Source organism: Pristis pectinata, chromosome 26 (genome assembly GCF_009764475.1).
Source record: "Pristis pectinata isolate sPriPec2 chromosome 26, sPriPec2.1.pri, whole genome shotgun sequence".
In the NCBI taxonomy this organism is placed as follows: Eukaryota; Metazoa; Chordata; class Chondrichthyes; order Rhinopristiformes; family Pristidae; genus Pristis; species Pristis pectinata.
The window spans coordinates 20,803,534-20,826,951 of record NC_067430.1 but is presented as its reverse complement, the minus strand read 5'-3'; the positions used below and the strand labels follow the sequence as shown (position 1 = coordinate 20,826,951).

The window sequence follows — 23,418 nt, the reverse complement described above, 5'->3', positions numbered from 1 at the left end:
CTTTTGAAACAAGGGAGCCTTGTTGGCCACGCTCTGGAACTTCTTACAGTACACCAAGAGCTTTAGTAGGTCATGGTCAGTATCCCCATGATTTCCTCCCATAGCTCTTCTTAAGATGCACACATCCATTCCTGATATGACTTATCCAATTGAACCTCAGCCAACTTTTCTAATGCCTCTCCTGCAACAATTTTTGACAGATCCATTGTCTCAACTGTCTCCTTCATGATTACTTTGCAAGCGTCCTCTTCCCTGGTGAAGACCGATACAAGATCCTGATTTAATACCTTAACAAAGCCCCCAGCATCCATATGCATGCTCTCATCTTTGTCCTTAATGGCCCCCACTCTTCCACGTACTACCTTTTCACTATTTATGTTGCCTCTAGTAGGCTTTTGGACTGACCTTCGGAGCGGACTGGCAGCGAGTCACCCTCGAACCTGAGGCACAGCCGGAGGAGGAGGAGGAGGGTTGGAAGCCATCGGAGCCTCGCACAATCGATATGCCGATCGACGTTTGCTGGCAGCGGCTAGATGGGCCTGGGCGGGAGCGGGAACGAGGCCGCAGTGACGTGTTCAGTTGGGGAGTGGAGGCCGTGGCGAGCGAGCGGTAACTCAGGTGAGTGGTCGGGGATGCGGGCTCGGCGAGCGGTATCGGTTACCTCAGACAGACGACGTGATTGAAAAGACACGTAACTCCATTGAGAGTGCTCGGTCTCCTTTCCTATCGGCCTCTCGCCGCGCTTTTTTTTGCCTCAGAGAAGCGCCGCGGCCTTTGACGGATCGGAAGATCGGAAATAGCCGGCGAGAGCGCGGTGCACGCTGGGAGGTGTAGTTCGCGGGTTCAGCGGTCGCCGGGCTCCGTGCGGGCTGACGTCACCCAGGAACTCCAAGTCCCAGCGGGCATCGGGGCGCACGGATAAATTTCCTTGAGCAGCAGCTTGCCAACGTCATTGAATGAAAGTTGAGTTTTAGCGGCGCGGCTTCGCAGCCGTGTTCAGATTTGGACCTCGTTATACCGACTGGAGTTAAAGGGAAGTGAGGAGAAATTGCCGAGCGGTGCATTTTTGGTGATGTAGTTCCCGTGTGTGGAAATACTTATTGAAGCAATGTCGGGTAAAACTACAATTCCCACAATGCGCCGCGAGGCCGGGGGTCTGGGTGGGTTATCGCTTACCTGCCTTCCAAGGGCTGTCAGTCGAACCACGTTGCTTCCAGTTGGTGTCTCAGTAGACTTCATCTCAATAAACTTTCATCTTTAGAGGTAAAGACCACAGGCATAAGTAATCTGTTTGCAAACGGCAGGTGTTTCCTTTCGCGGTGTAATGAGTCTTGGGTTTTAGTTTCGGAGAAAGGCAGTTCTGCTGTAACGTTGGTATTTAAATACGAAACCTACTTAATTTGAAACAGTATTATGTTATAATTATCTTATCGTGACAGAAGGTCTTCTTATCACTCTTTGGTCACTGATTTTTCAAGATCATGGCAAACTGTTGGCAATGAAGTGTAAACCCCAATCTTTTGATATCAACAATAGTTTCAGTTAACTTTCTAGCCAATGTGGCAATAATTCTACTGTAACCAGTTTAGGGTTAATATGCATGAATTACATTGTTGCATAAGTTAACAACTTCAAGAAAAGTACAGATTTGTTTTCAAAACATTTTTAATAACTGCTGCTTTATCTACGTACACTTCTCAAGTGGGGGCACTTTGTTCCATGTCATGTATTGCACTCCTTTGCATTTTACTTGGTGAAACTGCTGTGCATGGACTGAGCACATTTGTTGGTGACATAGAACAGTACAGCATAATACAGGCCCCTTGGCCCACTATGTTATGCTGACTTGTGTAAAACTACTCCACAATCAATCTACCACTACCCTCCTACACAGCCCACATAACCTTTCATTTTTCTTACATCCATGTGCCTATCTAAGGGTCATTTAAACGTCCCTATTGTATCATTCTGTTGGTCCTTAGATGATCTGTACCTAACTGCATATCCTATAAACAACAATCTTAGTTTTACAATTTTCAACATTCTCAGTGCTTCCAGGGTTAGCTTACACCAAAATTTCCCTTTCTGTTGCATTGGACTTGCAGTTTCTTATAAACAAAGTATAGTTTGCAGTAAATAACTTAGAACATTTGGTAAGTTTAAAGTCAATAGGGTTTTGTGGATTTGATACCACAAGCATTAAGATACTGGAAAATGGTGTTAGAAGACACAAAATAATTTAGGCCATTGGTAAGTACCTCATTTAACTTAGCCACGCATATACCAGAGAATACTGAGTTAAATCATGGGCTGCACTGAACTGGTTGATCACGGCCAAAAAAAAAGATACTATGATTTAAAAGTACCTTCAGCTTGAGAGGGATAGGTCATGTTGCTTTGAGTTGTAACCCATTGATTTATGTTGGAACCATACACCAGCAGGAGCCAGTGCTTTCAGTCAAGGGAGGATAAAATAAAAAAACGAAACATACATTGTATCACCTGTGAAATGTGTACAGAGGATTTTCTAAATATCAGAATTCTTTTCCCCTTCGAAAGTGCTGAATTCCTAGTGGGGTTCTTTGTGATCTTTTAATAGCTTTGAGTGGTGAGCAAATAGGAGCAATCTGGACAGCTGACAGATCTGACATTTTAAGTGTATAGTTCAGTACATAAAACCATTGTCAGATCTTGAAGGCAATGAGATTTTACAGTGAAACCCTGAGCATGCTACTGGCATGTTAAAAATATTTTGTCTTGCTGCATTATGCATTTTAGTTAATTTAAGACAGGTTTTGAAGGGAAGCTCCAGAAATTTCATTCTCCTGTCCACTGTCTAAATTATTATAGCTAGATCGTATCTTCTACTTTTCTGATTTTTGTTTTGTTAATTATACAATTACTTGCGTTAAAAGAATATAGAACAGGATATGATTATGTGTAATTATATAACAGTAATAACATGAAAACAGACCATGTTTGCTCTACCCAGCCTCTGCTGGCTTTTATCCTCCATGTGAACAGTACTTCTAATCTTGTGTGCTTGCTCTTTTCCCATTTCCCTTCTCTCTTAATCTTCCATTGTCTTGCTAATCAATACTTGTAACTTAATATAATATTTGCCTTAATCACTAACATGCACTCTACAGAATCATAAGCCTTAATGTACTTAAAAGTTTCTGCTGATCTATCCCAAATCTCTAAACGCTTTCTAAACTTTTTTGCAGTGGGGGTGTCATTTTTTTATTTAAACATCCAGTAGTGGGATTTGAAAAGGAAGTAAATTTACCCAATGTCTTAATGAAATCTCCCTGTAACAGATCAACTGGTCACATGTAATTTGCTCCTTTTGGGACACAGTGCATAAATCAATTGCTGCAGCTACTGGACAGCGTTGGCTGTGTTTCTGAGTGTTGTTAAAAGATGTGAGAATATTATAATATTTCACGTGAGGATTATTTTTCCTACTTCCCTGTGATCTGCTAAAAGGGAAAATACTTGCTACTATGATTGAATTGCCCATACCTGAGGCACCTTGGGTGGAAATTATCACCGTGAAAGGCAGACAAAAAGAAAGTGGGTGGCATAGAATTATTCAAGGTAAGGAATTTGTCTGGGAAGGTGCTGAATGTTTATTATGGGAAACTTCTAATTACCTTGAATTTTACTTAATTTTTTTGTCTAAACATTAGTGTTATATGGCTGAATGATGTCAGTAGGATCAGAATATTGTTGGACTGAGTGAGAGACTGCCTCTTGCTGCATTGTGTTCAGCAGGTAGGGAATCCATTGTCATCGGCTGTTTATCATTTGTTGACGTGGTTGTTAATAGTTAGGCAATATTAATGTACAGATCATTTATGAATGAAGGAACAGAATAGATGGGAATACTGCCCTTTTCTTTCACAGCCATCTCCCAATTATCCATTGGTGGTTTTACCTAGTTTATGGATCAACTGTGTCCTATTGTCCCTGCAAGCCCCGCTCCCACATGGAGCCCCAAGGGTGGTCACTGTCCTCCTGCTTGGAGTGTTGGGGCAGGATGCCAAGGGCAGCAGAGTGGTGCAGAAGTTTGTGTTGCTGCCTCATGGCTCCAAGCACCCCTGACCTTGGTGCTGCCTGTGTGGAAATTGTATATTATCCCCGTAACTGTGTAGGGTTCTGCTGAGTGCTCCAGTTTCTTCCCACGCCCTGAGGGTGGACTGATGGGTTAATTGGCCACTGTAAATTGCCCCTTACAGTAGGTAAGTAGCAGAAGAATCAAAGGGGAGTTGATAAAAATGAGAGAGCTGCAGAGCTCCAGGGAAATGAGGAATGGGACTGATGAGATGCTGTAATAGCCTGAATGATCTTTTGTTTCATAGTAAATAATGATGAATCTTCAATCTAGAGAACATTTAATTGCAGTACATACTCAGCTGGTGAATCATTTTCAACTGAGATACCTCCTTAAATCGTAATACATAAACTAAGAACTGTGTAATATCTTTGATGCCTTTTATTATGTTTTTAAAGTGTTTTACATTATTGATGGAGATGCTCCCCTCCATCATACTGAATAATTGAGTGGGTCTGTACTATTTTCCATAGTGTTGGGGGACACCAATGATCAAGATCTCATTAAATGATAATGTAAACCTGACTTGAATAAGAAATGGGTGTTTCCACAGTTGATGTAACTGTTGAATGAGTTTATTAGTAGCTAAGGAGGCAGGGAAAACTGACAAGAAATTAGGTGGCTTGAATCTCAAAGCATGCAGGTACAGTAGGCCAGATCTTGTTGATCCAGATCTCCTCGTCCAGAATTCCCACCTGTACCTGTACTTGTCCAGACGTAGAGGGAAATACATCTGGACAATCTGAAACATCCAGGTTTCCAGTGGTATTGCCTGGCATTTGGTGGCATGGTGAGGAAGCCCTGCCCTTGAAACCACTGTGGTACCCCACTTAGGACTATCCAACAGACTGCTGATTGGTTAACATGCTCTCGGTCCTGGAGTTTGAACACTCACAGGTACGTACCCATTGTACTTGTTTATATTAAAAGAAAAGACATCTACTCAGCAGTGTGCTCCTGTGCTGGTATCCTGGCCGGAAGTTCTCCCGGGTGTCCCAGTCAATATTTCCCTCCCAACTAATGTTATATTAGATTATCTGGTTATTTATCTCATTACTTTTTGTGAGACATTGCTATACATAGAATGTAAAAACTGGAAATCTGAAATAAAATCTGAAAATGCCAAAACACTCAGCAGGATTGATGACATCTGTGAACAGAAAAGAAAGAGTTAATGTTTCAAGTTTTAAAAAATTCAACAGAACTGGGAAAGAGAAAATGTGTTCATTTAAAGTTGCAGAAAAGTTGGGGGAGGGATGGATAGGACAAAGGGAATATTTCTCATTAGGTGAAGTCAAGGTTGCTGTAGGCATTATCTGGTCAGCGGATTAATGGAGGCAGTAAGAATGAGAAAACAAAAGCTATCAAATGTGAGCAATTAGAGAGTGAGAACACAAAAGGAGTGAGGAAAAACTGAGCCAATATCAAAGATGAGTGACTCGCAGTTGAAATGCAGACAGAAAAAATAATGTAGAACTTGATATTGAATCCAGGTGGCTGCAAAATGCCTAAACAGAAGCTGAAGTGCTGCTCCTCAAGCTTGAGTTGGGCCTTGTTATAATGCTGCAGGAGGCCACAAGCAGATAGCTGGGAGTGGGATGAAGGATTAAAGTTTCAGACAACAGGGAGCTCTGAATAGCACCTGTAAACTGAATGCAGGTGCTTCGCAGATAGGTCACCCAAATTTCTCTAATGTAGAGGAGGCCACATTGAGCACCAAATGTGATACACTAAATTGGAAGAAGTGCAAGTGATTTGCTGCTTCACTTGGAACAACTGTTAGGGTCCCTGGATGGTGGGAAGGAGGCGGTAAAAGAATCAGTATGGGAAATGATGCAGGAAGGAGTAGTTGATGAGGGCAGAAGAGTAGACCAGGAAATTGTGAAGGGAATAGTCTCTTAGTTTCTGCTGTAATATGGAAAATGTAACTATCATAGTTTACTGAGAGTAGGTGAGTCCATGACAACATGACTTTTTTTTGTGTGAGGCTTCATATAAATATGTCTATTAGTTTCGTTTTCTTGAAGCCTGAAAGGAAAGAAGTCTTTTAGTGAAGAACCAAGGGATAGAATGGAACTGTGGTTCTGGATAGGTTTGGGATAGAGTGAGTTGTTGCTGCTGGAGGGATAAGTCAGGAGCATACGTGCTGATGCATGGCATTGAGCATGGATCGCAGGAGGTGCCAAGGATGGTGATTGCCTTTAATTTCAGGTCTGCAGCAACTGCAGTATTTTGCATCTGACATTTGCAACATTGTTTTATATTCCGTCTTCATCTATTTACTTCTACTTCAGGCAGATCAATTGCAAGTAACAAGCCTTTATCACTCTCTCAGTTAACACCACTACCACCTATATAATTTAGTTTCTCTTGGTCTTTACACTATCGCAGACATTTCCTTTTGTTCTCTCTACCAGTCTCCCTTCTCTGCACCATAATCTGTGTTTCATTACCAACTTTCGCTAGTTCCGATGAAAGATCATTGAATGTGGAAAGACCATCTGTTTCTCTTTCCATTAATTCTGCCTGACCTGAGTTTTTCCAGTATTTTCTAGTTTTATTTTAGATTTTCAATGTTCAGTTTTTTGACCTCCAAAATACTAACTGGCTGCCATTCAGCCCTGATTTATTTAGGTTATGGGAACAAAACTGCTAGTTTTAGTTATGGGGCTGTGACCAACAATGTTTTTGTCTTTAATTCTGAACTACCATTAGTGTTAATTAATGGCCTGAACTATAGATATTGTGTCCAGTGTCAGAAGGTACAGGACACCAAATGGTAACATTCACATTTTAGTGCTTGGAAATTGCACAGGAAGACGACAAATTAATTTAATGGCAAGAAATCAACACTCTGTATTTGGCTGATTGGCAGCAAAGGGTGAAGAGTACTACTGATGTATAAATCGCAATCCATTTGATATCAGTGCTGTTGGTCAAAATCAAAAGGCCAGCCTCCTAGGTAGTATCCTAAACATGGAGTAAAACTCTTGTAGTAAAACAAGGCATAGAGAGAGGATTTTGTTTTGTGGTAACTTTCACAGGCTCAAGATGCATTAAATTGCTTTACGGCCAATGAAGTATCTGTGAACTGTTGACTCTGATTTGGAGAAGGACTATTGCTTTTCCAGATAAACTTGTATAAATTCAAGAGTGAGAAGAAAAAGGGAAATTTACACTGAGGATTGTTGGAATGCTTTAAAAAAATTAGTGATGACAGCAAAATTAATTTGTTTTTAAAAGGCAGGTAGATAAACAATTTGGACAAAGAAAGGAAAAAGGGAATTGGGGGGGGGGGGAATACAAGAGAATGAATAAAAGTGGATTTTCCCAAAGAGCTGGCACAGGCATGATGGGCCAATAGTCCCCTTCTGTAACGTGGAGAATACTACATAAAATTTAGTGTTCAGTTTTCAATTCATGTCTGTGCAAAATTCACCAGAATAATGCTGGTTCTTAAATTGAACAGAATTATCTTGAGCCTTGAGGAAAATGGGATTGAGGGACACAATTTTGAAAACAGCTGGCTATTTAAGAAAAAAGTGCACTTATTCTTTGTGTATTGCACAGTGTTACGAACCAGCAACAAAAGAAACACACTGAGTCATGATTCAGTGTTAAAAACTATTAATCACTTCTTATAATAATACGAAAAATGGAAGTAAAAATGTTAGTATGTTAGAATTCAAAAATGTTAAACCTTGAACATTAACCCCAAAAACCTAAACTGTTCATGTGTGTGTGGCAAAGTCCCAAACTCCAAGTCCAGGAATGGTTCTTAAAATTCAGTTCCGCAAGCCATGAGGTGAAACATGAGCAAAGGCTTCTTCATCCACCACCATTGACTGAAGATAAGACGTAGATGTAGAGAACATAGGGAGAGTAATTACGAAATCCAAATGTTCCACGATGGAACCCAAACGACACTTCAGTGTTTACTCGGTAGTGACTTCCTCACCCCGAAAAGCATCCGAATCGTGGTCGTCCACACAAATACCTGTTTCCTTCTACAGGTCAGCAACAAAGTGAACTCCACCGGATTACTTCCAATTTCCAAACATGGATTTCAATGGCCGACACAGTTATTGTTTCTCATCCATCGATAGAGAAAACTAGCAGGCTGGTCTCTCACTCTCACTCTCACTCTCACTCTCACTCTCACTCTCACTCTCTCCCCTCCCCCCCCCCAGACTGACCTCTTCAACAATGTCATTACGTCCTTTATCTTCTATTTACGTAAGCACGCCACAGACACACACACTATCTTAAAGGGACTTTCACCGAGTCCGTAACAACAGAAACAGATTATTTCCCTCAGTAAATTGGCTCATTGTGTATGCTGGATTCTTGTTTTCTCCTCATCCTTTCTCATCTAACTCTACTAATATGACCCTCTATTCCTTTTTCCTTCAAGATGCAGCTATTTCATTTACCTCAGCCAATACAGAGTTCTGCGTTTTCACTGTTCTCTGGATAAAGAAGTTTTCCTTGTTATTTAATGGCAGTCTCAGATCGGCAGCTTCTAATTTTCCTCTTTCCCCCCACAAATGGAAGCTTTTATCCCCATACACAGGCTATGTAGATCTGGAACTCTCTGGATACTAGACTGCTTGGACAATTATAAGTTTTCAACACTGGCAAATCCATTGTTTTTTGTTAAATAGTTAAGTTCTATTTTAAGTAAAACTAGATATTTTGTAGGAGTATAACTGATTCTTGCCAGCCACTTCACTTTGTTTTGAAAAGGAAGAGTGGAATTTGCAACTATTTAGATCCATTTCCCAAATATGATAGAACAGAAACAAACAATCTGCTGGAGAAACTTAGTAGGTCAAGCAGCTTCTGTGGGGGGAAAAGAATTGTCGACATTTCGGGTCCAAACCCTGTATCAGGACGAGTGGAAAGGGAAGATGGCCAATATAAAAAGGGGAGGGGTGAGACAGGGGCCATGAGGTGATTGGTAAATCAAGGAGAGGTGAAGGATGATGGGCAGATAGGGCCAGGTAGGTGGAATATTGATTTTAAATTAACTGCTTTTAGTGGGGGAAACTTGTATGGCTTGGCTCATTGACTTCTTGGAACCATATCAAAATATTTATAACTTTTTGGATGAGTTCTGTGATCCAAGGTTATACTTAAAAAGCTCCAAGTTGAACAATTTGTAACTATTGTTAAGAATTTAGCCCTCTTAAAGTAAATGGGAAGATAGATATTATTCATGAGCTGTTGTAAAATTTCACTAAGCAGCTTGACTTCTGGCATCCAAGAGTGCCTGAATAATTAACGAGAGTTTGAAGGTCCGGAATTGAAACTCAGTGTTGAGGAATAGTTCAGAAACATTTTAAAATACAGCCAATTAACTCTGGTATGTTGGTGCATGTCTAATAATGGTTTTACAGTTATTGAGAGGAAAGCACTTGACGTTATGAATGAGATCCATTTCACTAGTGTAGCATTTAGGAAAGAAAATCACAGAAATTATAGCATGAAGGAGCCCTTTGAACCTACTGTTCAGGTGTTGATGTACTTAGTACAGGTCGCTGACTTTAATTCCATTTCCCTGGCAGTTCTGTAGCTTTTTATATTACTTTTCAGGCAGTTACCCAGGTTTTTAACCAATATCACAGTCTCTGCTGTGTTTCTATCCTTTTGTGGTAAAGCATTAAACAGTATGAGAACAAAGAGGTCAATTTTTAATTAGTGATGCAGTCAACTGAAACCATTTACTGCTTAAATTCTTTTGCAGTTTTGAAAACTTTGATTTCGGTGCTCTCTTTGCAACCTTCATTAATTTCAATGAAGAAAGCTCAATTTTGCTAGGATGGCTTGCTTAATTTATAGGTCTTTCCTGCTGTTATTTTCTTTCCTCCTTCCATGACTTTGAAACCTTTCTGGTACGGGAATGTATATTACTTCAATTGATGAAAGCCAGTTACACAAATTCAACATTTCCTACTTTTGTATTCTGTGTTGAAGTTACTTATGAAGACATGGTGTACAGATGGTCAAGATTTGGATTAAAGCTTCTGCAGCCTACTGAGGTTTGCCATTGAAAGAATTCTACCTTAGGTTGCAAATATTTTGTGTTTTTGAAGAAAACTGTGAGGAACTCTGTTTCAGTTCCTGCTGAATTTAGTAGTGGTGCTTCAGATCCTCGGTTGGTTTTCATGTCCACTTGGATGAAGGTGGAGAAGGGGTTGTATTCTTGATGACTAGATGCTAAATCTCTGCTATAAAAGTTTTTGCCTGCTGAGAGTTTGATCTGCCATGGCTGTAATGCCCTGCATTACAAATAACTGAAGTGTTCACTATTCAGCTTTGTAAGTGAAGAATGGTTGTTCAGAGGCAAGAGAGTTTACTGGAGGTAGTTAGTGTATGTGAAACTATAGCTCAGTAACAGTGGCAACAAAAGGAAAGTGTGAATATTAGAGGGATAAATAAAGGCAAGTGAGTTATTGGAATTAAAGTATAATGCTCCAAATGTGATGTCTCCCAGGCAGTAGTGCAGTGGACATATGTTTATTGCCTTCATTCCCTGCCACACATCTAAACATAAATTATTTAGCAACCATTTTCCTAGTGCACACAATGGGAATGTTTGAGGTGGATTCTGTAGAATAATAATTTCCTTAAGCTCTTTTGTAGATTTTTCAGCCATGTCATTTTTATTTTATTTTTCCTGTGTTCATGAATTCAATGCTTTTGTCCTTGTGACTTGAATGCTACCAGTTGTAGTTGCTTTCTCATTCAATTAAAATCCACTCCCGATGAAGGATGCACATCAAAAATGTCTTTTACACTTTACAGGTGTTTTATCACCAGTTTTATTTTTTTTAAATCATCAGTTATTTTTCTCTGCCTTCATAAGACATTGTCGTGTGAGTTTAAATGGATGCAGTGGATCCTACAGCCATCTAAACATCACTAAGTACTTTACTCTGTCACTTCTTTTTGGCCTGTTCCTCCATGCATTTAGATCATAACTGATCTGTATAGTAACTTTTTTTTTACTCTCCTTGGTCCTGGCCTAAAAAAAATTATCAAGATATTAATATTTTCACTTCCTGGTCTCAACTTTTTTTTGGGGGGAGGGTGTCCAGAATTTTACTACCTTTTGTGCAAAGAAATGCCTCCTGATATCTCCCTGAATGACAAGCAAATAATTAATCTCCATCTACTCTACTAAATTGTTTAATCATCTTAAACATCAATTATATGATTCTTAATCCTTTTTATTGTTGGGAATACATGTAATTACAATTTAACCCTTTTAATTCTGGTATCAGTGAGTCTGTTGAGGATGCATAATACAGCTTGATGTGCAGAAACGATGCTGTGACTTGGATGAGCTTTGTAAAAATGTTGGCAATGTAATTGTCCTATGCAGAACTGCTTTTCAGTCACAGTTAATTCTGCAGCTTAGGTAAAGCCCAACTGACAAGTTTTCAATGTGAGTGTTCCAACTGCTTTGAGTTAATTTTTGAAACTATGTAGGATTTGCCCAAAGTTATTCAGTCAGAATCATAACTACTATATTTGTGCCTTATGTACTTTCTCTGTCATTTAATCCTTTCACATTTACTGATCATGTGCACTGTCTCCTTTGTCCAATATATGTGGAGAAATTTTATTCCTAAATAATCAAGTGTTACTTGCATGCTTCAAAAACAATGTCATATACTTGCACTGTTATGATCTTTTCTTCTTTCTTGTTTCTTTGCATCCCTTCCACTTTATTCCTTGCCTCCTCTTTCCCTCCTATACAAATCCATGTCACCTGACATTATCTGCTTCACTTTCTTGCCCTATCCCACACCAACCAGTTGGCTTTCTCCATTCTCTACAGTTCACCTTCTGGATTCCTGGTTGAGTGCTGGTGCAGAGTCTAATCTGCTTTTTGTGTGCTATTTTCTGTTTGTCATGCTGATTATATTCTTACCAGTTACTTCAGTTTCTGTTTTGGTTTTTCTCACTGCAGCAGTATTGGATCCTGATCTTCAGTTATTGGTATTGGTTTATTATTGTCACTTGTACTGAGGTACAGTGAAAAGACTTGTCTTGCGTACCGTTCGTACAGATCAATTTATAGTGCAAAAAAAATTGAGAGTACAGAGTGCATTGAGATAAAAACAAGTACAGGTAAAAATAATAAGAGTACAGAGTAAAGTGTCACAGCTACAGGGAAGTGCATTGCAGGTAGACACGTAAGGTGCAAGGTCATAACAAGGTAGATTGTGAGGTCAAGAGTCCATCTCATTGTTTTATTTAATTGTATTTAATTTTCGCTTCCCTGTGCTGCTCCTCTGCCATTCTGTCCCTTGATTTTAACACAGATTTTTTTTCTTTCTCTCTCCTCCCCATGGTAGACAGGAATAACATGCGTTTATATTCTTTCTTTCATAACCTCATGTCATTCATGGTTCTTCACATGACTGTGGAAAGACTAGGTCTAAAAGTTGACACGTAAGGCCTTAATATTCTGGAGTATCAGTTCACAAAAGCTTGACACAGCTGAGTGAGCTACCACTGAGTAAAGACAAATGGGAGGTGATATGTTAGGGTGGGCAATTAGTGTGGTTGATGTCAAATGTTAGAATGTTACCACTGGATCAAGGCTGATGCCTCTTTTTATTTGTTAATAATTGCATATTAATTACTTGCTCTGGTTCAGGTTATCATGTTGGCCCACTACCCTGTTGATTTCTTTGTCAAGTTGTGGAGTGCATAGCATTTGCACTTCAATTATTTCTAGACAGTAATGCTGCCCATCTGGAACTTCTTGCCTGAGAAGAAACTATCTTTGATGTTTCTTTTCCAGACCAGGTTCTTTGCCATTGGACTGAACAACTGTTAATTGAGCAGATTAATGATCTCACTTGGAATCCATGGAAGGTTGATGTGGGAAACAAATTGTCACATTGGAGAGGATGCGTGGTTGAGGTTGGGGCTGAGGCATTATGTTGGAATAGAATAGATGGGCTCTTTCTGATGCTATGGGTGTCTAAAGAGATTTCAATTCTCATAAAATTCTCCCTGTGACTATGTGCTGGAAATAAAATACATTTTCTTGTCTTCAGATCCAAGGCCAGAATTAAAGTCTATTGCAAAAGATTTTAAGTTGGAGACAAAAATTCCATTGTCACTTTTTTTTAAACTTGATCATGTCATGGGGTAGCAGCAGCAAGTTCTAGGCTGGCACAATAGTGCTCCTAGTAAAGCTGCTGCTTCATAGCTCCAGTGACCCAGGTTCAATCCTGACCTCCAGTGCTGTCTGTAGAGTTTGTACATTCTCCTGTGACTATGTGGGTTTCCTCTGGGTACTCTAGATTTCTCCCACGTCTTCGAGATGTGTATTGGTAGGTTAATTGGCCACATTAAATTCCCCCTGGTACACTTGGGTGGTAGAATTGTGGAAAGAATAGGTTACAGGGAAAGATGGTGGGGAAAGGGGATTCCTCTATGAGCTGGCATAGACTCTGGGCCAAATGGTCTCCTCCTGTGTTGTATAGAAACTTGTCTGTCCCTAATTGTCCTGATGATATCAAGTGGGATAAGTTTCATACAGATAACACTCAGAAGGAAATGAAGGGCACCATGAATTTGCTGCACTTACAACACAATCACTTTTCCAGTTCCAGACAGCAGGTGTAACTTATTAGGTGTGATTTGAAATTGTAACCTCTGGGTTGATGGGCATTTTCTGTAACCATTGCAGTATTGTACCCCTTAAATCTGAGTCACAGCAGTTCGGGAATCAAAACCACTTCAGCTACTGGAAATCTGAAACATAAATACAAAATGCTGGAAACACTCAGCAGGTCAGGCAGCATCTACGAAAAACAAAACTGTTAACGTTTCAGGTTGAAGATCCTTGGGGCAAGGGATGTAGTATGGAGTTAGAGTTCCTGTTTGAGGCAACAAGAACAATCACTTGCATTTATTTCACATCTGTGAACCATGTAGTGCAGTTACACAGGCTGTGAAGCTCGTAGATCAATAGATTGGAAGGAAAGGAGATTGAAAACATTGCAGATGTGGAGGTTTTAAGGAGCTACTTGAACATGGAGGACAGATGTAACATGAATGATTTTGGAGGAGGAGTTTCACACTGAGAAAAAGATGGGTGTAGATTCCATCCCTGATGGTAGATTTTAGGGAGGGAAGGGTAACCAGAGGAAATTGCAAAGATTCAGGAGGGGTTGAGGGTAATGTTGTCTTATCTGTTCGTGAAAAGCTGTGTCCAGTCTCTCTACAAATCTTTTTCTGCTAAAAACAGTATGTCAGAAGGGGACAGCAGTGGAGATGCCATTCATGGGAAGCCGTCAGCAGTCAGCCGTTTTTTTACACAGATCGGACAGGTAAGAGAATATCATACTTTTCCCTTTTCCCTCCTCCTACCCCACCACCAACTAGACTTGTCAAAGTTCATCTAATCTCCCACATTGAAGTTTTGCTCTCTATGGAAAGTCATTTTTGGTTTCTTGCTATTTATTTTGGGAAATTATAGTTGATTACTAATTGAGGGGAAAACCATGTTTGTAGTTCCCAGGCTGTCTTGCGGTGATTATGTTTGTAGATATTTCATTTATTGTTGGGGAGAGGTGAGTGGTGTTGAAAAACCATCAATCTCCCAGTCATGACATGACATCCTACATAGGCAGTTTGCGGCAGTGCTCTGTGTAGTATTCAGAATGAGACACTTTCAATGTTATATTTGCTGAAATTCATTCAGCAATCCTCAGATCAGTTGAAACGCCACTTCAGGAGCAGCTCTTAGTTGAGATCAAATAATGCCACATTTTTCTGATTTAAATTTCTCCCATTAATTTGAGGATGATCCAAACTGTTTAAGAAAAAAATCAACTTGCAAATAACACTTATCTTAAATGTTTTCTTTTTAGATCTACCAGTCCCTTTTAGACAAGTCCACGCCATATGGTATTATGCGATGGATTGTAACATTTGCCTTTGGTGCAATCTACATGATTAGAGTTTATATCTTGCAGGTAAGTGTATTCGTATCAGTGCAATGAAGCCCATTAGTCCCATTACAAAAAGTATGATGCAGTGGAGTGTTAGTGCTGGATATAGTCCTTCATCCTGTGAACTGAATTCAAATCCATGCCAGATTGATGGGATGAGTTTCACAGTTTCATGTACCTACATTCGTTGAACTGAGTGCATCATAAGCAGTAGCAATGCTGGAAAGCCATTGAAGCCAACCAGTTACTCTTGCCTTTTAACAGAGGCTAATGAAGTACCAATGAGTTCTTAAAAATAAATAAAAGTTGTGACAAATAATTGAGGTTAGAAGCTGATTTTGGATCTAATTACATAGCTGGCAAGCATTCTGTTTGCTCCTTCCCTCCCTGTATGGAGCCCCCAAGAAGCTGTCTTTTGGAACCTTTCTAGGTGTCACATTTTCACAATATGATATTGGCTGCCTGCAAACAATTTAATTACCTGTAGTGCCATGGTCAAACTCACTTGAAGCCCATTGTAGCAACAGTCCTGTGGATAATGTTCAAGAGCAAAACTTCTTTGTCTGATTTTCCCCAATCTTCCCGGTCAAAACATGTTGGATCCTGATTGTCACAGGAAGCATTAACAATGGACAGTACCCCTGTTGAGTTACTTACTGTAATATCTGCATCAGGATCAGAGCAGGAGGAGGCTATTGACCCTCTTGATCCTGTTTAGTACTTAAGCCATTGGAACTTGCATGACCTAATTCTTTTGTCTGCCTTTGTCTCATAAACCCTAATATTCATCTTTAATAAGTTAATCGATAAATTTAAATTAATAATTGACCTAGCAACAATTGCAGATTGGTTGTCCTTACCTGTTTGGCAACCTTTCCATGTAGAATTGTTTTTGTAACTTCACCACCAAAGATCAGAACCAGATCTTGAGGCATTGTCCCTTTTTTATAGACACCTGACCAGTAGGAAACTGAGTTTGTACTCTTTACAATCTCAAACGTTGATTAATTCACTGTTTGAACTTTCTAAGTTCTAGGGAACACAATTTGTGTAATCTCTCCTTAACCTAATGTCAGTGTATCCTTCCCAAGGTGTGCCCAGAATTGAACACAGTCCTTCAGATACTGACTGACTAGAACTTTGCATAGCTGTAATATAAAGTCTAACCCCTTGTAATTTAGATATAACACCGGCATTCCATTGGGCTCAGACCATTTCCTGTACCTCTTCATAATATTCAGTGACCTTTGCACATGCAAGCCAAATCTCTTGGGATGCTAATGTTATTTTTTTTATTCAGGGATGGTACATTGTGACGTATGCTTTGGGAATTTACCACCTGAACCTCTTCATTGCTTTCCTGTCCCCAAAGGTTGACCCTTCGCTAATGGAAGATTCAGGTACTGAGACATTAGTGGATTTGTGTGAGTGAGGATTGAATGTACCTATCATTAATTTTCAGAATGTCATGCTCGTGTAAAAATAGATATACTTCAGAGAGAAGCATGATCAGATGTATTACATGATAGAGTTTTGGAAAGAATCTCATCAAACTCCATTTGTATTTGTTATGAAGGAATTCAAAAAAGCAACGTGATCCAAGCATTTGTTATGTCGAGTTTGTCATGCACACAAGTACAGTGAGGTACAGGTACAATGGAAAAACTTGCTTGCAGCATCAGTATGCAGAATATAAATTATACAAGACTGTGAAAAGAAGAAAAAGACTTTTTTTTGCACTATCAGAGACCAGTCCATGGCAGTGCAAGAGGTATTCCGTTGCTGAGGAAGGAATAGGTTTGTGCAGATTGGTTCAAGAACCTGATGGTTGTAGGAAAGTATAGTAAACAAAATTAACAAACTTAAATAATTTGAAAATTAGAAGCATTTAATGCTGCCTCAAAGTTGGAGAGATGTAAAATATGACCTCAGACAAAGCCCCTCATGCTGAGCATATTATCACTTTTTGTATTGCAATCTAGCCATAATGATGAGGGGCAATGTAAGGATATTGCATTGCTCAGTAGTGTTCTGTGTTCTTTCAACTGCCAGTCTTAAAACAAAAGTTTCTTTCTTTTTTAATCTTTTTATTAGTTTTCAAATTAGTACAGATTAATATATAACATCAATGTTTGTACATGTAATACAAAGAGATCAGGAGAACGATCATGGCATAGATAATCATAAAGAACAATAAAGTATAAAAAAAATCTGTAAATCCAACGATCTCTTAGTGAATGAATATAATATAAAAGAAAGGAAAGAAAAAGACTTATTATATAAATATAAAAGAGAAAAAAAATCCCCAAAACAATAAGAAAAATTATAAACAATATAACAAACCAAACTAAGCTAAACAAAAAACAATTCATAAAAAAAACAAACAGAGAAAAAAAAACTGGACTAAAATTTCTCAGTAGAAACAGAGCAATATTATGTCGTCAACTCCATTCCTCTAAGTTGAAAGGTTATTACAAGGGGATCTATATCATGTGAAAATATTGAACAAATGGACTCCAAACTTCCTCAAAGTTAAGGGAAGGATCAACAGTACCACTCCTAATTTTTTCCAAGTTTAAACATGATATAGTTTGAGAGAACCATTGAAAAGCAGTAGGGGGTATTGGATCCTTCCATTTAAGCAAAAATGGATCGTTTGGCCATTAAGGTAACAAAGGCAATCATACAGTTAGCGGAGGCAGATAGATGGCCAGACTCTATCCTTGGTAATCCAAAAATTGCAGTGATAGGATGAGGTTGTAAATCAATCTTCAATACATTTGAAATAATGTTAAAAATATCTTTCCAATATTTTTCCAAAAGAGGACAGGACCAAAACATGTGTCAAAGAAGCCACGTTCGATTTATATGTTGATTAAAAACAAGCTAACTTACCTTTTGACATATGGGTCCTGGAAACTACCTTAAACTGTATCAAAGAATGTCTGGCACACATTGAAGATGTATTAACTAAATGAAGAATTTTCTTCCAAGTCTCTGTAGGTATAGATGTCTGGAGTTCACTTTCCCATTCATTCTTGATTTTGTCCAGTGGTTCTGGACGAATTTTCATAATTAGATCATAGATTATTGCTATCAAGCCCTTCTGACAAGGATTAAAACCAAAAAGTTTTTCCGTAATTTCAGTTTTGTAAGGTGTCGGAAAAGAGGGTATAGTAGCTTTTAAAATTCTAATCTGCAAATATCGAAAAAAGTGTGATCTAGGCAAATTGTATTTGTTAGACAATTGTCCAAAGGATGAAAAACAGTTAACAATGAATAAATCACGAAAACATACTATTCCCTCCCTTTTCCATATGGAAAAAGCTAAGTCAACTCTGGATGGATGAAAGAAAAAATTAGATTGAATGGGACTTGATAGATTAAATTTATTCAATCCAAAAAATTTACGAAATTGAAACCATATTCGTATTGTATGTTTAACAATTGGGTTAATCATATGTTTACTTAATTTGGTAAGTGCAAAAGGGAGTGAAGCTCCTAAAATAGAAATTAATGAAAATTCAAGTACTGATTGGGACTCAAGGTGTACCCACTTGGGGCATTGAATTACATCTGAATCTTGTATCCAAAAAATTAAATATCTAATATTGATTGCCCAATAATATAATCTAAAGTTAGGCAAGGCCATACCACCATCCTTTTTTAGTTTTTGTAAATATTTCTTACTTAACCTTGGGTTTTTATTCTGCCAAATATATGAAAGAATTTTAGAATCAATAGTGTCAAAAAAAATTTCAGAACAAAAGTTGGAATCACTTGAAATAAATATAAAAATTTTGGTAAAATATTCATCTTAACCGCATTAGTAAATAATTGTTTAACATGGTCAATTAAAGGTAGTAGATTAGCTTTAAATAAGTCCTTGTGTATCTGTGTATCTTGGTAATTTTAACACCTAAATACATAAAATAGTCAGTTACCAATCTAAAAGGTAATTGGCTATAAATTGGAGTTTGCATATTTAATGGAAAAAGTTCACTCTTATTAAGATTTAATCTATAGCCAGAAAAGAACACTAAGCTGATCTAATAGTGATAGTACTGCGGGGATAGATTCCTCCGGATTAGAAATACAAAGTAACAGGTCATCTACGTAAAGAGATCTTATGAATCTTCTGTCCACGAGTAATGCCACATATATTTGAAGAATCCCGAAGTGCAATAGCCAAGGGTTCTAAAGCAATATCAAATAATAAAGGGCTTAACGGGCAGCCTTGTCTAGTACTTCGAAAAAGCGTAAACAAAGGAGATCTTTGATTATTAGTAAGTATTGAAGCCATAGGTGCATAATAAATCATTTTAATCGCAGATATAAATTTAGGGCTAAAATTAAATTTTTGAAGTGTACTGAATAGATATTCCCATTCGACTCTGTCAAACGCCTTTTCAGCATCTAGTGAAACAACACACTCTGGAATTTGGGATGAAGGGGTATATATAATATTCATTAATCTCCTAATATTAAAATGTAGATAACGATTCTGAATAAATCCTGTCTGGTCTTCAGAGATAATTTGTGGAAGAACCTTTTCCAGTTTAAAGGCCAATATTTTGGAAAATATTTTGGAATCTACATTTGATAAAGAAATAGGTCTATAAGATACACAATCAGTGGGATCTTTATCCTTTTTAAGAATTAAAGAAATAGTTGCTTCATAGAAAGATTGTGGTAGTTTACCCACTGATAGGGCATCTTTAAAAATTTTGGCTAACCAGGGAATAAGAATATCAGAAAAGGATTTTAAAAATTCAGCTGTGTATCTGTCAGGGCCGGGTGCTTTACCTGAATTCATCGAAAATATTACTTTCTTTGTTTCTTCCTCTGAAATAGCATCTAATGTAGAGCGTTCGTTTAAAGATAATTGGGGAGTCTTAATTCATGTATTAATGTAGGATCCTCGGGATTCTGATTGGTATAAAGAAGAATAAAATTCTTGAAAGGATTTGTTAATTTGAACTTGATCTATCGTGTAGGTACCATCTGGTTTACAAATTTTATTAATCTGATGTTTAGATAATAGTAGCTTTCAATTGGTTGGCCAATAATTTACCAGATTTGTCACCATATATATAAAATTGACTTTTGTTTTTAAGTAGTAGATTTTCAATTGAAGATGTTAATAATAAACTATGTTGTAGTTGGAATTCTGTTCTCTTTTTAAAAAGTTCCAGATTAGGAGTAACAGAATATGTTTTATCAGTTTCTTTAATCTTGTCAGCTAATATACGTATTTCGTTATTAGTTTGTTTTTCAATCCAGCGGAATATGAAATAATTTGACCACAGATGTATGCTTTAAATGTATCCCATATTATCCCACTGGAGATTTCTTCAGTAAAATTAGTTAAAAAAGAAAAATGAAATGAAAATAAATTGGATGAAATCTAAGTCTTGTAATGCCGAAGGGTTAAATTGCCATTGTCTGACATCAAAGGATACATCTGGTAATTAATTGATAATCCTCAGTGGTGCATGATCAGAAATGGCAATTGCATCGTATTTGCAGTCCATAGTAAGTGGAGCTAGTCTAGCATCAATAAGAAAATAATCATTCCTCGAGTAATTATGGTAGACATGAGAAAAGAATGAAAATTCTTTATCAAATGGGTTTAGAAATCTCCAAACATCTAAATTCCGGATTCAACTAAAAAGGAATTAATAAAAGACAGCGGATTTGTTTGGAAGTATAGGATTTGACACAGAGCTATCCATCGAAGGGTTTAAACAGCAGTTAAAACCTCCACCCATAATCACAGTGTATTCATTTAAATTAGGAAATAATGCAAAAAAAATGTTTTAAAAAATTCAGGGTTATCTACATTGGGTGCATAAACATTAACCATAACAACCTTTTTATTATGAAGTAGACCAGTAATTAAAAAATCTACCATTTGGGTCTGATATTGTCTCATGATAGACAAACGAAATTGAGGAGTCTATACAAACAACTCCTTTCACCTTTGCTTGTGAATTTGAATGGAACTGTTGACCCCTCCAAAATCTTAAAAAAACATTGATTATCTTTCTTCCTGATGTGGGTCTCCTGAACAAAAATAATCTGAGCATTTAATCCATGAAAAACTTTAAAGATCTTCTTGCACTTAAGCAAATTGTTTAAGCTGTTAACATTCCATGAAATAAATTAATAGTCTTATCCATTTTAAACAGATGAAAAAACATATGGTATGTAAAGGGTTAATCCTTGGTAATATAGGGATCTTACCAACAGGAAGAAGTAAAAAAAAGTTCAAAGAGGAAGCGGATATGACGACAATTTAGAAAAAATTTGTAGTTCAGCCCAGAAAAAAAAACTTAAAAACAGCCCCCACCCCCCTCTCCCAACAGCCCGAAAACTGGCCAATAGACAGCCAGAAAGCTACCATCTAATTGCATTTACCCCAATTCTATTGGTGGCGGTAGTCCAAATTAACAAATATATAAACCACTCATGTTTAGACTAAGAACTGGCCAAGATAACCCCAAACAGAGATATCGAAGTAACAACAAGTTGTGGAATTAAAACAGAGCCAAAGGGCGTTAACAGTCAACATTTAAAGAATACAGTTTAATAATTATTTCAAAAAGAAAGCAAACGATCAGTCATTTTGTTAAATTCTTAATTATTATAAAAACAAAACATTAAAAATATTAATAGAAGAAAAAAGAGGTTTAAATCTAAAAATTAATTAGATAATAAAGCGAGTAAGTAGTAAATCAAAGGAAAACACTATCTCTTCCGCATTTCTTAGCTTTTAAAATTAAAAGCTAGTTCAAAAGGAATTGCTTGGCTTCTTGGACAGATTTAAACCATTTACGAGATTTATCAGGCAGTGTAATTCTCAGCCTTGCTGGGAATAATAATGCAGGATGATAATTGCTTTGACTGAGATGAGCCATAATAGCTTTGTAGGTCAGCCTTTCATAACTTCTGGGGTGTAATCTTCAACTATTCGAAACTTCCATTGTTTAAATTGAATCATTCCACATTGACGAGCGGTACGAATCAAAAGTTCCTTGACGCTGACAAAATGAAACTCTCAAAATGACTGGCTGAGGTTTTTGATCCGGAGCAGGTTTGAATCTTAAGCTCTATGAGCTCTGTCCAGAATGGGGTCAGCAGGGAACATATCGAACCGAAACACATCGACCAAAAGTTGAGAAAAGAATTCTGTAGGGTTACCAGTCTCGGTGTCTTCTGGAAAGTTGATGATTCTTAAGTTTTTCCTCCTGCTGTGTCCTTCCAGGTCGATGATCCTCTGTTGCTTTTCCAGGTTTTGCTTAGTCGTAATTAAAGCTTTTTCAAGTGAATGAAGTTTGGCATCTCTCTCTTTACCAGCTTGGTCGAGTGCAGCAATTAGTTGCATTGTTTGGTATCTCCTGGATAAGAGTATATTGTTTTTCTTCAAAGTCCTATAAAAATGGACTTCAATTCGGCAAAGCTCTGGTCAAACTTTCTATCCAGAATTAGAAATAGCTTCCAAAGTAGGTTGGTCTCCATTACCTTTACCATTAGCTACAAAAGTTTATCTGCAGTTTTGCTGTCAGGTATGTAATCAAGCTGCACCTGCCACAGATACAGGAAAAGGATATTTAAAAGAATTGGCAAAATTAGATTGGAAGCTCGAAATATAAATGGAGGGGGTGATGACACCTGAGAATGTCTCATCCACGGATAAATATCAAGGAAAAAGAGTGTCCAAGACATAAGAAATTTTAGGTCAGTATTATAGAGGGTTCTTTGATTTACTTTTGAAAGTGCAGATTATAACGCCTTTCCCTGTGTACTTTTCATGGAGGATTACATGGGTTGGCTAGATGCCATAACGTGTGTCAAGAGAACAGGTTTGCATGAACGGAAGAGATGTGGCAAGTCCATCTGCCTTAGAAAAATGGAGGACATGCCTGTTTTCAGAAATAAAAATCTCAAGGAAGCCAGTGAAATAATACATGTTGCACTCTAGTAAGAAATAAGACATTGGTTGGAGCATGCAGAAAGCACTGTGTACAGTCCTATCCATCATCTTATAAAAGTTTTTAGAGTCATTCAAGAGGGTGTGGAAAATACTTACAATGGTAATATTAGATCTGAAGTGTAAACCCTTCAGGAACGGAAGAACAGGCTGGATATCTGTGTGTGTGGGGGTGCGGGGGGGGGGGGGGGGTGGGGCTGGGTAGGGAGGTGGTGGTGGTGGGTGGGAAGAAAAATAAGACAATTTGACTGGAGACCTAATAGAGGTGTTTAAAATGTTAAGGGATTTTGGTAAACAGACTTTCACATGTGGAAGACAAAACTAAA

The 23,418-nt window shown here is 38.0% G+C and overlaps 1 protein-coding gene across 2 annotated transcripts in view; it reads left to right on the top strand.

Annotated features, from left to right (window-relative positions):
• The first annotated feature begins 554 nt into the window (after nt 1–554).
• The window catches only part of rer1 (retention in endoplasmic reticulum sorting receptor 1), a 32,611-nt gene continuing 9,747 nt past the window's right edge, over nt 555–23,418 (top strand). Inside the window, exons 1-4 of one of the 2 annotated variants that reach the window (XM_052039510.1) lie at nt 555–618; nt 14,394–14,475; nt 15,019–15,123; nt 16,400–16,499. In XM_052039510.1, the coding sequence (XP_051895470.1) occupies nt 14,395–14,475; nt 15,019–15,123; nt 16,400–16,499 (286 nt within the window). In that variant the 5' untranslated portion in view covers nt 555–618; nt 14,394. Of the gene's footprint in view, nt 1,264–14,393; nt 14,476–15,018; nt 15,124–16,399; nt 16,500–23,418 lie in introns of both variants that reach the window. The other variant, XM_052039511.1, reaches the window with a different exon arrangement.